The sequence below is a fragment of the Corvus brachyrhynchos genome, unplaced genomic scaffold (genome assembly GCF_000691975.1).
Source record: "Corvus brachyrhynchos isolate BGI_N302 unplaced genomic scaffold, ASM69197v1 scaffold28, whole genome shotgun sequence".
Classification (NCBI taxonomy): Eukaryota; Metazoa; Chordata; class Aves; order Passeriformes; family Corvidae; genus Corvus; species Corvus brachyrhynchos.
This window is the reverse complement of record NW_008246058.1, coordinates 742,760-760,207: the sequence shown is the minus strand read 5'-3', so window position 1 is coordinate 760,207 and position 17,448 is coordinate 742,760. Positions and strand designations below refer to the sequence as shown.

Here is a 17,448-nt window from a genome sequence, read left to right as displayed (position 1 = left end):
ACTTTTGTAGTTCCTAGCCCAGCATGTGAGACCAAGATTACCTGTAAATTTGCCCTGTGTATTCTGCTGGTTGGGCCCTCACAGGAGGTAATCAATTCACAGGACCAGAGAACATTACAAGTTGCGTCAAGGAAGTGTTGTTATGATGGAGAGTAGTAGAAATACTGAGTCTAGTGTTAATAATCAATCAGTAAAGGCTCCAGTAACAGACCATTAAAAAGAAAAAATTAAGTAGGATCTAGGAGCAAATGTGAATGCTGGTTCTCCCAGGGATTGAGTATGGGTCCCCTTCAAAGTTTTGCTTAGGAAGAATGAAGCTTTGTGGTCAGCGTCAGATAAGCCTTTCACAATCCTGGAGTGGCACAGGGAACTTGCATACTTGTACCCAAAGCTTTTTGTGAAGTCAGCTGAAGCCTTAAGTATACCAGTGAGGGTAGAATCTGCTGTGGGCACATGGCCAAAATAAGCCGATTCACCCTGAAATCTCCTTAAACCATCAGTAGGAACTGACTGTGTTTGAAGCTTTGGTTTAAGTCTCCAGCTAATACCAGTACTGCCTTTCAGAGTGCAGTGCCTTGCTATCCAAGTTTCACACAAAATTCCAGAGCGAACTCAAGCTTCTAAAATGTCAAAATTCATATGTAATTCTTCTCTTTCATCAATCCCTTCTTTTCACCCCCTCTTCAGACCCACACAAGAACATTTTTCATATGGCTTCAAATGAAACTGTACATCCTAAACCCCTCTGAAACATTTTTTTTGTAGTTTCCCCATCAATGGAAAGAATTAGAGATTTGATTTTTTCCACTTATGTTTTTACTATAGAGTGAAACTATGAAACAAAAGTTAATTGACAGATACGTAGGACTCAATGGCACAAATCAGTGCATGTCAAACAGTAAGTGGGCTCCCTTAAGCTTCTCTCTGTGCTCCTCATTAAGACAAAATGCAAAGAGATGAAGATATAAACCACAGATTCTAGAGTTTTTCGGCTTTTCTAAAGGTCCTGTTCAATTGTTTCTTACTCTAAGTGATGTTTGCTTTTACATCTACAAAATAAAAGGATAGTGTATGATGTCATATTGGTTTGACTGAGGTGGAATAAATCAAAAGGCAGCATTTCAACTCTTCAGAGCCACTACAAATACCTTACAAACAATAACCTCATAGTAGAATAGAGGAAAAAAAAAAGGGAAAACCAGTCAATTTCTAGGAAAGAAAGAAAGAATGGAAGAAAGGAAAGAAGAAAGATATATCTCAAGTATTATTATATTTTAGTTTTTTAATTGCATTTTTACACTCAACATTTATTATACCTATCTGATGATATGGAAACCCCTATTAAGTGAGAATTTCATCACAGTTAAAGGCCATAGTCTACAACAGGACAAGACTGTTGTCTGGTTTGTAATACCTCATTTAGAATGGTTAAGTGCTGATTTCAGTTAATTCAGATGAGACTTACATCACCTTGCTGTATATCTGAAATTCCGAACAAATGAAACAACTTCAGAGGGATGTGCTTTTCATAACAAGAATCTTAATGCATGACAAGGCCTGATAATGAGGGTCTGATATATGCAAATGTGAGTGCATGTGTGTGACACAGGAAATCCATTCAACTAGTCATGAATGTTTTCTTTTTCTTGTCACGTGATGTCACCTGACTCATTTGCCAAAGCTCAGGAAGTCATCTACGGAGTGCGATATCCAAACGGAGATGACTGTGTCAGGTGTCCCTATGCCAGCTAGGAGTGGAGCTTGCCATTGCAGCCCAGGGAGAGCCAGGCAATGCAGTCAGGGGGGCCTGGGGACAAATTCAGCTCACAGCTAAAGCAGTTGGCTGGGCTTCAGTTCAGCTGTCTGTACCTAAACTCACCATGAATCTGTGAGACACCTGGGTCTGTGAAACACCCACACAGGACTAACAAACATGACATAAGATTTATGTCCTGTGGAACATTGCAGGGGTCAGGCAAGGTGTCTCTGCTGGCACAAGAAGCCACAGGGAGCTTTTAAATGACTCCTTGTCTTCCTATTTTTTTGCTGTTAATCATATTATTATGACTGTTAAATGCAATCTGTGTTACAGCCTGACTACATTGCTTTTACATTTGTTATTCTTCCCTAATTATTCCCATCATACTCATTTCAAAAGTAAACTATGGGCTTTTTATCACTGGAAATATTTCATCTAGAGGAAGATAATTCTCAGGAAGAACAGAGGGGTGATGGTATCTGCCTTTGGCAGAGGAGAGCTGTCTGGTCTCATGAGGTTCCCTGAGATAACTCTGTAGTTTAATCACATCTACAATTTAGACTGGAGGCTTTGTCAGACCGGTTGTATGAGAGCATTAAGGTTAGATTAATGAATAATGTGGGCAGCCATGCTACAGTTTTAAATCAGAGACTGAGTTTTGTAAGGGCCTGCCCACTTTTCAGTGGTATAAAATAATATTAGTAGCAATCAAGATTTTCCTCACACTGTAGAGCTCAAGCCCACTTCCTAAAATCATCTCACTGCAATGGTATCTAAGAGTAGCAAGTTGATATTAAATGAAAATGAATGAAAAATCTAAATATGTATGAAGAAACTGTAAAATGAGTAAATTATTTAAATCGGAGAAAATTGTCATACAGGAACTTTGATACAGGAAATATTTTTCACCACAGTGTTAATCCTTACACTGTTGTGAGGCTATTACCTCCTCTTTAATTTATTCTATTCCTCTTTCCTTTTTCATATGCAATTCTAGAAGTTGTCCTTGGACATGTAAATGACAGCTGATATTATACAGACATTCACATCAGTATCCATCAGCCTCACACCCCTTCCAATACTCATTCATTAATAGCATTTACTGAAGGGATCAATTAAATTCTCAGCATGTCACAAATAGGGGCTCTTTTCTCCCCTTATTTGCAGCTTTTCTTTTGCATCAAGTGGAAGATTAAGGGGCCTGATTCTGCCAAGATCAATTTAAATCACAATTTTTCCTGGGGATATTGAGCAGACTCAAACACCCAACTATTTTTAATAATAATTCTAGATTAATTCAGTGGCAATTGACAAGAAACCTTTTTCCAATTCACCTAAATCCAGAGAAAAAGAAAATATGCAGATTTTTCATAAATAATTACCTTGTATGTGGTGAATGATTTATGTTTGAGCTTATTAAATCTACCCCTAGTGACTGGAAAGGAAGCAAAGTAAATTGGCATAAGGTGGAGCTGCAGAAATGAGTTGCTCAAATATCAAGTTACTTAAAGACACAGTCATAGACTTCATTAATATTTCTTGTTTCCTTCGGCTAAATTTCTGACATGGGGAAAAAAGTGATTTTGTTTTATAAGCTACACCACTTTTCCAATTCTGCCTGTGGTGAATTAATCATTTCACCTAGTTTTGAAGGGAGCCCCATAGGCTAGCAAACAGACCACAGAAAAGTCAAAATTTTTTTCAATTTTTATAATTTCAAGCTAAAAGTTTAGAACATTGGGGATGAAAAATTACTGCAACTGAACTACAGAACACAGAGAAGTCATACACATAAGTCTTCTTTTAAAAGGCAGCTGGAGTGGGAGGAGGCAGGGACTTGGCCTTTGTGTACAATAGCTCAGTTCCTGAAACATGTGCCAAAGGTAGAGGAAACCTGGATAAACCTCATTTCTCAGCATGAATCGGGTCTAGGCCAAAGCTCTTAATCAGCAGTCTGTTTTAGGGTGGGTTGGTGAGAGAGATCCATCCATATTTCTTCTATTGCAGCTCTGTCACTTTGGAAAAGAGAGCTGGGGCCTTGAGAGAGCCAGATGGAGGGGAGTTCCTAAGCCTGGTCATGTAGGCAAAAAGGAGTCCAAATATGGGACACAGTTACAAGGATTCTTTCTAATTTTTATACATAAAATAAATTTTATTTTTATTTTTAAAGGGAAAATGTGACAGTCTTTCATTTGCCTGAACTAGGGAGTACATAAATATGGTCCTATGTTAAACGCTTTCTACATATTTTAGCACACCATATAAGGAATGGGTTTTTTTTCTTTAGAAAAATCTATAATGGGATGATTAGAACTTCTCTGTGCTGCCAGAAAAAATGGGTTTTGGGTCTCTTATGCTGCAGAAGGAATTGAGGTACGTTGCTGAGTGAGTTTTCTAATACATGATATCAACAGCTTTGTTCCTTAACATACTGTAGAAGAAAACTGCTATGATTGTTGCATCTGATGATCAATTTGCCTTGCCAGCTCATGTTAATTAGAAAATTATGCTTTGAGTGATTTCAGAGGCAGAAATCCCCATGAGAAAGATTCAAGGTGTTTCTTTCCAGCTAAGGCAGGAAAAATTCTGCATGGAAATTCTGCTCTTAGGATCTTCTAGAACTTAATTGCTTCAGGTACATGGGACACTGGTTGACAACATTAGAACATGAGTCAGCATGTGCCCAGGTGGCCAAGAAGGAGGCTGTAGTCAGGTGGGGGTTGGTCTCTTCTCCCAAGTGACGAGAGACAGGACAAGAGGAAGTGGCCTTAAGTTGCACCAGGAGAGATTTAGATTGGATGTTAGGTAAAATTTCTTTATCTAAAGGGTTGTCAATCCTTGGAACAGGCTGCACAAGAAGGTGGATGAGTTGTCAACCCTGAAGGTATTTAAAAGACGTGGATGTGATACTTAGGGTCATGGTCTAGTAGTGGCCCTAGAAATGTTAGGTAAATGGCTGAACTCAATAATCTTAGAGGTCTTTTCCAACCTTAATTATTCTATGATTCTATTAAGGATGAGCTGGAGAGTTCCCAAGAATATACTTGTGAAGCCTAAATTTAATTCAAATCCTAATTTAGTCACAAAGTGGGGCTTCTTTTTGGGGGAGGTTGAATTTGTGTAATTCTTAGTCTATAAATCACTGGGAAATTTTAAAACAAATTTTATTTAATCTGTCATTTTCATCTGACTTTTTTCCATAAAAAGCCTGTATACTATCACTTCTAAAAGTGTTTTGTGGACTGGGGTTTTACTTGACTGTTTAGGTTTTTGATGGGCTCTTTACTATCTGAAAAACTGTAAATGTAGGGAGAACATTGTGAACAGGGTCATTTATTCATTATTATTAGACAATTTATTATTGACACTGGTTAGGAGAAAAAACACGTCAGAATTAAGCACTGCAAAAAGAGCATTCACTCCATCCCTTTACTCTAAATTCATACAATGTCTTTATAATGAGATAAATATGATATATCCATATTCATAATCCAGAAACTCTGCTTCTTGCTACAGTACCCCAAACATATACAAATGAGAAAATTCACACCTGGCATATATGTTTAAACAGGGGGTTTTAGGATGTCTGGAACCCTGTGGGTTACATGCTTGGAGATGATTTCACCACGGAACAAAGCTCTGCCAGCTCAGAGCTGAAATGTGGCCTGGGACAGTAAAGCTCTGCAATGGGAGTGTATTTATCAAGGAAACCAAACAGCCTTCAACACCCTCTAGTCTTCCCTTCCTGATACCAGTTGGTGCAGGTATTGTACTGGGGCTATGGCGTGATGTGTTCTTGTGGAGCCTGGTAGTCAGGTTTCCACCCCTGGAAACACCACTCACAAGTAAGACTGATAATAAACTGTTGGAGGAATTTTTGGCAGCTTGTCTGCAACATCACAGGAGAAAATTTAACCAAGGTTACAGAAGAAGATTATTTCCTTAGAAAAAAAATTTAAAAAACCCCATCAGCCCTTTAATAAGCTCCTTTATTTAGGGTTTTACTTTTTCCTCTTTGTAGTATCTGAAACTGAATCTAAAAACTGTTGATGAATTTAGAAATATGATAATTTAAATCATTGTATTGGCTGACATCTAGCACTGCAGAGAAGGCAGAGGAAAAACAAACATCAAAAATAACTATTATTTCACCAAAGCAGGACTTCTTTTAGGCTCAAGTATCATACTGAATGTCATCTTGTTTCCCTTCTCTCCTCAAAATTTCTGCCTAAGGAAAATATTAATATTAAGTTTCTGTTTAGGCCTTTCAGTAGATGAGGCAGATATAAGGAAATGTTTTCTACAGTTCTGTTTTATGCCAACTTATTTTTCTTCCTTTGTAAATGTCACTATTCTCTTTAATAACTATAAATCTTTACAAACATTACAGAGTGATTAGAAATGGGAAGTAGCTGTACATAACATATTACCTTTTTTTCTTAGAAGAAATATTGAACTGAGTTCTAATTTTTATTCAAAGTGTTCTGTGGTAATGATACAGATATTATGAACTTTTTGTTATTAATTATATGCATCAATGTATGCCATAATACTTTATGTAACCTAGGGAAGATTAAAAAAAAATCTCAGAGTTCTCATTACTTCTGTTTTTCTTAATAAAGCTTAATAAGAGAAAAAAGAAACTAAGCCAAATTATATTTTTCAGTATGCTGTAAAAATGTCTTCTTTAATATTATATGATTTATATAAGATGTTAGAGCAGATCCAACAATCCTTTATATGGGATTATAAAGTAATACTTTTATTTAGAAGTAAATAAGTATTTATAAGGATTTTCCTTAAAATCTAAAGAAACTGCCTCAAGTTTTCTTTCACTGATCTCTTTCCTTTGATGGTAATTCTTAGCAAACTCCAAGAGTCTGACTAACAGTGACTATTTTAAAGACTTATGATAACTCTATTTAAGCTGATTGCGAACCAGTTAAGTGACACATCTGAAATCTAGATGTGATTGTGTAATCCTCCTTAGTGGAAGATCCTTCTAGGGAGGCCTTGAAAGGGCCACTTTCCAAAAGTCCTGTTGAGGATTTACAGGCAAGTAGGATAACATTTACAAAAGGACTCAGACCAGTAAAATGAGCAATTACCATGCAGACATGGTGGTGGTTACAACATGACAGCAAGACCATAAAAACACAAATAATATTTTTCAGTACAATAATGTTATCACTCTATGTTCAGAAACATGACATTTGGACAGTGATTGAGGAAAGTGATAATAAGAGGAATGGTGATGATCTGCCTCCACCACACTAATGGAGATTAGTCCAGGAATACTGGTTTTTGTGCTTTAAAAGGGATTCTCAAAAACTGAAGGTGTTCCAGAAAAGTAGTCCCTAAAACTATTTGAAGGAATAAATTTTACAGAGTAAAAACCTTGCCATGACTTTGGTCTGTTTCTTTTATCAAAAGGAAACCTGAGAAGCACCTTGATCAAAGCACCCAGATGCATTCCTGGAGGAAGTCAGTGGCTACAAGACAGTTCTTTTTTCTGGGATTGTTCATAGCAAGAATCAATAGATGTAATTCCAATTCAGAAAAAATCAAATGGGAAACAAGCCATACTGAATAAACAGTGAGAGTGTTAAGGCACTGGAATATGCTACCAAGATAGACAACTATTTAGACAAGACCATCTCTTGGTGCATTCAGATGAAGACCAGGAATTTTTCCAAAAGACACACCTTTACCAGGTGTGAAAGCTTTATGCAATATCAGTTGGGTATGTTGAGAAGTCCATGTAATTCACAAGTCCTTAAAATTCAGGATCTGTCAGTATCCATTTCCAAAATTTTCCAAAGGCACAGGTTAAGTTCAATACAAGATTTAGACCGTTTTATTTTATGCAGCTGGTCCCCTCCATAAGAGTCCAGTGAGGAATCTTGGTTTCCTATAAAGTGCAGAGGGACAATTTGTCTCCTTGAGTGGGACAGAAACACCAAACCCTTTCTAGAGAACCAGGAGAGGTTCCTCTCTGTTGGGCGTCTCTACTGTCAGAGCATCAGACACGCATTGTGACATCCAGGTTACAGAAGCCACAAATAAGGAACACAGTCAAAATGCCTTTCTTTTTACTAAATTTTAATTATTCATGATCATACCACTCTAATCTTTGTAAGCAAACCAGTTCAGTTTCAGCAGTGATTCCTCCCTGTGGCTTCCACCTTTCAGAGGATTGTTCTAGACCAGTGGATGTATGGATGTTCTAGACCAGTGGATTAATCAATGATGTGTTAAAAAGAAAATCAAATTCCCAGACTAGGAAAGAAAATGCATGAAGGAGCCTAGAACCTTGAATTTACTGACTGGGACATTCACTTGAGAGGTGACCATCCTGATGATCAGGTTTTGCAGACACAGAAGTTCTTTCATCCCAAACCACAGATTTCTGGATAAGAAATTCTTGGCTCTGTAAAAGGGACTGATATATTTATTACTGTTTCTTTAAAATAAATTCACCTACATTTTTGGGATACCTACTCCTGTGTGGCACATTCAATGTTCTCCATGAAGATTTGAGTTTAGAACTGCAACAAAAAAATTTCTAGAAGGTTTAAGTAGGAGATGTGTGACAAGCCACAAAGAAGGGGGGAATGTCCAGGCATTTAAAGAAGTAAAATTTTCAGTTCTCATAAAATTAAAAAAAAAAAATACAGGAAGGAAGTTGAATTCAGAATTAAGTGGCAGGTGAGGGAGAATTCACTGGATTAGACTTAAATGTAAATGCCTTCCTTGTTCCTAACTCCTTTATTGCATATAATCTTTCTATACAAAGTCAGTATTGGTTAAATATAGCTTATGGAATGATTAGAAAATATGGTTAATGATCATGAATGCTAGCTAAAACTGAAATGTAAAGCAAGGCAATAAGGCATTTTATATACATAGTCTTTCTAAAATATTTCTGTGACGTACACACACACATTTTATTTGGTGTAAAATATGTTTCTTCAGTTAAAGTAGCTATTTTTATCAAGCCATACAAAACCAGACATTACCCCTATAAGCTTTCTAAGACAGGACTGAGGTAATTCTTTCACCTGGCTTGGTTTACAATGTAGACCAGAGTTGATGAGGGTTTTTTGTTTGCAGAGCAAATATTGTAGGTTGCATTTACTAATTTGCCAGTGCCCAGTCAATAGGCTGTGGCATCACTATGTACATGAGAAAACACATTACTATTTAAGATAAAAATAGCTGACTCAAAAGAAATTTGAATAATTACAGAAGTCTTGTCTTTTTTGGCTTTAATGTGTAAGCTGAGAGAGAACCACAAGGGTCCTACTGATACCGTGCAATAAATGTACAAATACCCCATAACCTTGAACCGTAAATGAGTAAAACACAGTGAGGGATGTAAATCTGTACATCAGACTAAGCCACTTTAGGTTCTCCTTATAGTAAATAGATAACATGGTCTATGATATTCAGAGTGCAATTAGCATTTTCCTGTAGTAGGTACCTACATTTGGCTGGATAAATGATAAGATAAACTCCATTAAATGTACTTCATTGCCTCCACTTAGAAGCCTTATTAGTCAGCTCAGATATTGACACTTAAAGATAGTCAAATTAAATTTTGACCAAAGAAACATAAAAAAAATGCAAGCCTAGCAAAACTGAGCATGTGTTCTGCTTGTATTTTTGTGCTTCGCTTTTTTTCCGATGAGTGCTCACTAAGTAGCAACTACTTTTCCTGATGTAATAATTTCCTCTGCTGTGTTTAATTAATTTCATTGTTGAGTTAGATAGAATCCAGCCTAAAGAGTGTAAACCTTGCTAGTAACTAACAATGGCTGTGGGAACTGATTAGATGACCTTAAATGAATAGGTCTTTTAACCTTCCCCATTTCACAGAAGAAAAGAAAAAATAAAGCTATGGTCTTAAAAAAAAAAAAAAAATCCAGCAAGTACCAGAAGTATGAAACTTCCCTAGAAAATGTGGTGGGTGGTCTGCTTTCCTACAATTCTTTGTCCAGCACTACAGAAGCCCAAAGTTCTGACAACAACATCAGCTTTCACTTGCTATCAGAACTCATCATCTTTCATAAAACTTTATCAGTGTCTTCCAACCTCAATGGCGATATACAATCCCTGTGGGGAAAATCTGCACATATATTGTTCAAAGTGATCAGAGGGTATTTCCCAAAGCTCCCAAATATAGAATTGGTTTCTTCTTTTTGCAAATAAACTGTGTTTAACTCACGTGTGCTAGTCGATCAAATCTGGCAAAGAGTTCATTCAGCATTCGGACCAGCTCCTGGGCTGACAGAGTTGTGGAGAGGTTGGTGAATCCTTTAACATCTGCAAAAAGAATGCTAAAAAACGAGAAAATATATTAGTGTTTCAGTTGATTTCACTTAATTACTGAGTGTCTAAGTAATCTTGTATTTTACTAGTGGAAGGGTCATTTTACTACATTTGAAGTCATACTACCTTTGTTCTAGACCTCTGTACATTCTGGAGTACTGAATATAAATATTGAAGGGATTAAAAAGATACTGCTAAGGGTGAGAAAAAGTTTTGCCAAAAATGGGAGTCATGCAGTTCTGTATTTTCAAATCACATAAGACTCAAATCCTAAGACTACAGACAGATTTGTGACAGTCTTGATACACCTGGCTAAGGCCAGTTTTATTCCATCTAATTTTAGGCATTTGGCAGAAATACCTGAGTTAGAACTATAGTGCTCCCTTTTTAAGGTACAAATCTTTAATTGGTTAATTCCTTTTTCATTCTACTGAATTTGCACGGAGCCCAGTGCAGTCATACTTTGAATTTAGGTGTATCAACTTGTGTGCGTGCAGTTGTGGTACAATCTCCATTAACAAACTACTTGCAAACAGACCTCTAACCTGTGTTTGAACATCCAGCTATTTTTCTAGCCTTTTGACTGCTCACTGTGCCTAAAATGACCACATGTGAATATAGAGAAACATAAGCACACACAAAGTCTCTGGTGTGCAAGATACCACCCAGACCAAAGCAAATAATAGCTCAGTACTTTTTAGATAAAGAGAGTATTGGCTACTTTATAAAGTAGTGATGTTCAAAAATACACATATCATTCTGGCACAAACCTTATTAGCACTTGAAAGTCAACTAATAACTGGTGTTACAGAGTAGCAGAAGATTTTTTTTCACAAGTCATCACTTTAGGTGGTGACTTGTACAAGATCACAATTTGACAACGTCTGAGAAATTCTAATATAAGCAATAATAAATACAGTCATGATCATGTTGTCTACTGATAATACAATTGATCTTCAAATTTATGGACTGGTAAAGGTTTGGCTGAGGATTAAACAAGATGCTCACAAACTCGGTAAGATTTTTACCGGTGAGAAGAAATAAAATTAAAAGGTAAAATACCAAGTGACTCAAAGAGGAATGAATAGTAATAATAGACTAAATTTATAAAGATTAAAATTTTTCAGCTACTGATTTCTACACTTTTAGTTATCAAACCAAGAAAAATTTCTAACAGGTTATTAATTTTAAGGATTCATATAGCACTGATTTAGGTAGCGTTCAGTACTCAACATTTAGGGGAAAAAAAAAAGGTGAAACCTAGTTTTGAAAAGATCTAGTTTCTAGAAGCATTCATAGAAGCCAACCAGTATCTACATTTTAAAACACGCAGAATCTTAATTTCAAATCTATTTCAAGCATAAAATATGGTTCGACTTCTCACCCTGAATACAACCCTTTTGCATTAAAAGAAAAAGGCCATCTTTTCCATGTTTTGATTCTTCTACAGCAACACTTTGAGTATGAAAAAGGTTAATGGAAGAGGTTTTAATTCAGTGAAACCCAAACCTTTATGAGGGTCCTTGACACTTTCAACCAGATTTAATAAAATAATATGTCTGAGCTACTGCATGGCCACAGAAGCAGCAAATAATCAATTTACTCTTCTGCAGAAGTGCAAATTATTTTTATTGAACTTGTCCAGACAAAGTTATATTTTGGTTTCATTGAAAGGCAAAGTACATGCTTTCCTAGCAAACTATCTACCATTATATCCAAGGATGCTTATTTTTCACTTTCTTCAATGATGATTTTAATGATGGTCACTCAATATTTTGCCCTTGTGTTTTTGGGAAAGACATATTTCCATTTAATATGGAAAACGCTAGTGGCTTAAAAAAATTTTGGTTTTTGGGAACTACAATAAAATCAAGATTATGTAATGTCATGGAGTGGAACTTGATCATTCTGGTGTAAGTGTACAATTAGGACTAATTACTTCGAGTAGCAGCTCATAGGATAATTATCACCTTTCTGATAACTAACTTCAGGAAAAACAAAATTTAGAGAGAGGAATAAAGAAAAGAAATGGGATTAAGAAATTAATAATAAGACTGATTAAATGAAAATGGCTCCTAAGCGGAGGAACCATATAACAGGTCACCATCTTTGAGAGCATCTTACAAGTCTCCATCTCATTCTTCAGTGTGTGGGGTGAAGCAGCAGGTTGTGGCAGAATATGTGTGCACATGTAGGCACATTCCTGTGCAATCCTGACCACTTAATTAAGTGAAAAAAAGACACAGTTGGTCCAGGCTCATTGTTTGGTTCAAATGGGTCTTGCCATTGCAGTGGCATCCAGCCATCCTGATGAATACAAGAAGGCACCAAAATGCTTCTCTGCTCAATTAAACAAGGGTTCACTCATTTTCTAATTTATGAATGAATAAAGCAACAGAAGGGAAACCTTCAAACAAGAGTCATTTAGCAGCATCTGAGACCTTAAACATTACAGAGAGGCTACTCCACCCACCTGACATTCTCATAACGATGAATGTAGATCTTATGGAACTGGTGCTGCAAATGTTCATCTTCTACATTGGTCATATCATTTATCATTTCCAGGACTACAAACCGTGGTAACACAGAGAGCACCAGCCGTTCCTAAAACAAAGAGGAAACCAAAGTCTCAGTACCAATCTGAACTGGTATTTCACAATGCCCTGTTTAAAGATCTGGATAATTGGTTATTTAAGATGTGACCCTCCTCTCTAAAAATTCTAGCTCAGACCATTTGTGATAATTCACCTTTTCAAACTGAGTCCAGAGTCCAGCATGCTTCTGGTTTAGGTAAGGAAGAACAAAATGAGTGCACATGAAGCCATTCAAACTGGCCCTCTCAAGTAGGAAGACTGGAGAACATATTCAACATTTTTAATTAGTTTTGTCTGTGTTTCAAGAACACTCAGGAAGAGTAAACATTTGAGATGTGTTTATATACATACACATGCTTATTTATAATGTAAATCTTTAATGTATATTAGTATAGCATTCAAGTATATTAGTTTATTATTAGTGTGCAAACACGGTGTTATCAGAGCATATTAGTGCACATGTACTTCTAATATTAGTGTATTAGGAGATATATACATATACACACCATTGCTGTTTCCAGCCCTGTTATAATATAATTAACCACAGAATTTTCACAGAATTTCACTGAATATTCTGATTTGGAAGGGACCCACAAGGATCACTGAGTCCAGCTCTTCTGTGACTGTCCCTTTTGGGGTTCGAACCTGCAATCATGGTTATTAGCACCATGCTCTAACTAACTACCTCTAAGTACAGTCAGGCAAGCCCTCAAAAAGTAATCAAATTCTTTTGTGAAAGCCCTAGATCATCCCCTGAGAGATTTTAGAATGTCCCTGCTTCAGTGATTCATCAGTTTAATGGCTTTGACAGATTTTGCAAGTATCCAACTCAAATCTGTTTCTCTGCAAATTAAACCTTCTTTTTATCCTTCCAAATTGCGAATGGATAATTATTGATTGCTCCTTTCTCTGTAATAATCCTTCTGTATTAAAATACTGTTATTGTGTCCTCTTGCCTCAGTCTCTCTCTTTTTTTTTAGATTAGAAAGCTTTGTCCAGTATTGGAATATATCACTCCCAATCAATCTGAAGCAAAGCTATAATTTTTCAATTTTCTTTTACTTTACAGGATTGCAAATACTGAAATATTCTTGAACTAAAGAAGAGAATGCTAGCTATGTAAGCTACTTATCACCAAATTTCAAACAACATTTTGGGGAATAGTATATATCTAGGGAAAATGAGATTTAAACTTCCAAATCAGGCGCATATGTGGACTATAGAACACAGATAAAGTTCTCTCCTCGCCTCTCCTCCGCTCCCTTCCCCTCCCCTTCCCTCCCCTCCCCTCCCTTTTCTGTCAAAGAAATTGATGTTGAATTTGTTTTGAGGTAACTTGATATTAGGAGGATATAAAATAATCTCATATTATGCATGCTGTGGGTTATGCCCCTTCTTGAGGGTGAAAATTTGTTGAGAGAGAACAAGAAAAACCAAAGAGGGATGATGGGTGGAATGAGAGAGACGAGCAATACAATCATGACAATAATGATTTTTATGCCAGCAGGATTCAATGTCATGGATGAAATGTAGCCATAGATGAAACATCTGAATAAATGAAGGAATCCCTCCCTAGCTTTCATAGGAGGTGATATCACTACTAACTTACAACTTTCACAGATCATGAAGAATTCTTACTCTGAGCAGTCTTAGTCAGTAGTTAGTAAAACAATCCTCAGCTCTGATGGAAACACATTTTGGGTAAACACTTCCATTTGTCTAGATGGTAGCCCCAGCTGAGTTGAACTATATGTTTGCTAAAGAGGGGAGAACACAAGCTGCCAAAAGCTGCACTGGAGCACAGGAGTGTTTCACCACTGGAGCACACCTGTTACACTCCACTCCGAGAAGGCAGCTTTCTCCTGTGCTCCTTCCTGCATAACATGCTGAGAGAAGACGAGAGAACCAAGACTCTCCTACTATTTAATCCACCTATTCTAAAAACCTTTACTAAATCAAGACCTGCCTTTGTGAGGAAGCGACGAAAAAATTATGCAAGTAATAGCTGATGCAGAGCAGGCTGTGAGTAGTGAGATCATCCTTAATTCTGGGAAATAGCCAAGATCAGACTTTCTGTTTTCCCATACAAAGTGGTTCTAATTTTAGCACATTTGCTTTGTCTTGACTTTCTTCCATACTTTCCACCTGGGAATTCTGCTATCCTTCATTCTTCTGATGTGTAAACACTGGATGTGATGCTTGTGATAGCAAGAAGAAAACCAGTCCTTCAGGAAGTCCTTTACACTCCTGGAAACCCAGGTTTTCACAGGAACATCTAGTCCTCAGGTAGCTTCACTCACAAGCGAATGTCCTATGGCTTCTTAAGAGGGCATGTTTGCAAAGAGCTGCTCATTGGTAGTCTAGGAACCAGAAATATTTTTAACGTTTTTTGTCCTTAAGCCTCCTATAACTGAAGGCACTTAGGCTATATATTCTCTTATTCCTTCACTACTAAGATACATAGCTCAATATAACCAAAAAATAAAGCCACCTTCTGAACAAATCAGATCAGTGTTTCAGGGAGTTGTATGATTAAAGTGTTCAATGACTTCTTGTGAAGATACATTCAGAATAATACTAAATTTTTTCACTATAGAAAGAAATATGTTATTTCCTACCTTATCCATGTAAGACGATAAATTGGAATACAAATAATAATAAAAAAGGAGATTAAACAAAAAAGAAAGAAAGAGGAAATCCTTGTTGTTATTGAGCTGTTTATAAAATCTATGATAAGAGAACATTAAAAAAAAGGTCAGTTCCTTCTTATATATATGGCTTAAATAGAGAATGGGGTTTTTTCCCCAATAGGAAAATCTTACATTCCTTATTTGCATTTGCCCAAGGGGGTATCAAGCAATGCCTCTAGAAAGTTTATTTAAAATAAAGCATAGTTGACTTGGCACATGTTCACTAAGGCAAGAAAATTGTGCTTAGTACATTTGATATCTTAACCTTCATGCTACTCATTAAGGTAAGTTAAACATTCTTGTCTGCACATAATATCTGGCAGTGACCCATAAAACTGAGGTTAATTAGTTTGCCTCTGTAGCAGCCCTCCTCCATTTATACTGAAGCATGTGATGAGCCTTTGCTGGAATCACAGTTGAAGGCTCATATACAGCTCATGTCACTACTTGGTATGATGTATGTTGTGCTAAGGAGGAGCGCTGCAAGAAAAGCAGCATTGAAGTGTGTATGTGTGTGTCTACATATATTTTTATGAGGCACTTCAGCTACCTTCAATTCTCTGGTACTGAAACATTGAAAGGACAGAAAATTTTTCCCTCTACGAGCATCAGCTGTCCTTTGCTATTCCAAGCTGCTCTTACATCACACTACACTGAAAGGTGGTGGGGATGCTGAACCAGGCTCCTATTTCACAGATTTAGATACTGTGGTGCAGAAGAACACCACAAATGTGTGGAGGTCATATAGAAAAGACCAGTAGATAATCCTGGAGAAAAAAATTGCCATTTTTTCATAGTCCTCTGTACCTTACTATTTGCATGATCAAAGAGTCTTCACATTTCTAGTCAGTCTCTCTTGGAAGGCATTTTTAGAGCTGGAGGGGAACACACAAGAAAAAATTCCTTCTCTTACAGAGAAAGGCCTAATGAAGTGTCATGAACTCTAGGGTGAAGGAAACTCCATTGTTGCGGTTCTTCCCCCCGCCATGGGGTCCTGGGAGAGGGGCCCTGGGGTAGAGGCACGGGGTTTCCCTGCTCCCTGGCCAATCTTGTTCCCCACTGGTTGTTTTGTGTTCTCCTGGGCAGAGAGGACCCTGGCGGTCCCGTGATTGAGCAGTTCCTTGGCAGAGCTCTGGCCATGCGGCTGGAAAATAAACACCTCTGAAAGCATCTACCAAGAATCGGTCCATATTTCTTTTCCATGGGCCTCGCTGTCTTATACATGTTGCATTAATCCCCACTGCAACACTCCATTACCCCAGCTCTGCTGAAAGCTTGATAGTTGAGCAGTGGACTAAGTGGAGACAATTCAAAGGTAAGCAGCAGCAGTGGTAAATGGTTTGAAAAGGAACAGAGATACATTTGTTCAAGAGAAAAGACATAGAAGAAAGAAAATAGCAACAAAGGAATTCCAGAAAAGAGCTGGTAAATTATTCTTCTAATAACAATTCATGAGATGAATCAGCCCTCGCCTTTAAGATGGAGCAGAGTTTAGAGTAAATAAATAAAAAAAAGTACCTTTAACCCAAAGAATAACCCTGGTAAAGAAAAAAGACCAGTAAAAATCACTAAATGCAACAAACTGATGGTAGAATTCAGGTCTGCATTCAGACACCTGAGTTTTGTGACTACAATGTAGTTATGCCCAAACTTCCATTTCATCCAATGAATCTGAAGAGATACTCAACAGGTCAGATGTAAATGACTCCTTTGTTGTCACTATGGGTCTCTCTGGGTTCTGTTGCCTGTATTGACTAGATCTCAGTCAGTGGTAGTAGGAGCCCATAGATGTAAAGAGCGTGCAGTCACCTAGTTTAGGAGGTTTTTAAATATGGAGCTGACTCCTACCCAATCTACTCCTTCAGGAAAATTTAGCAACAGTGAAACAAATCCTGCAATGATAAGTAAATTAACTTAATGAGTCACACACATCTATTTAAAGTCTCAAGACTGTAATTTAACACTAATACTGACTCTAAGGCCCATTTACTGTTTTATGCATCTGCAATAGTCATTCTTTGTTGGACAGCTTCGCTGTGGTCTGCGTGCACAGATCCCTTGGGTCACTTGTACT

General features: G+C 37.1%; 1 protein-coding gene across 1 annotated transcript in view; it reads right to left on the bottom strand.

Moving 5' to 3' along the window:
- ADCY8 (adenylate cyclase 8) overlaps nucleotides 1-17,448 on the bottom strand; it is a 120,346-nt gene that overhangs the window by 58,682 nt on the left and 44,216 nt on the right. Inside the window, exons 3-4 of the mRNA XM_017746100.1 lie at nucleotides 12,564-12,694; nucleotides 9,987-10,098 (exon numbers count right to left, since the gene is read on the bottom strand). Of these exons, the coding sequence (XP_017601589.1) occupies nucleotides 9,987-10,098; nucleotides 12,564-12,694 (243 nt within the window). The remainder of the gene's footprint in view (nucleotides 1-9,986; nucleotides 10,099-12,563; nucleotides 12,695-17,448) is intronic.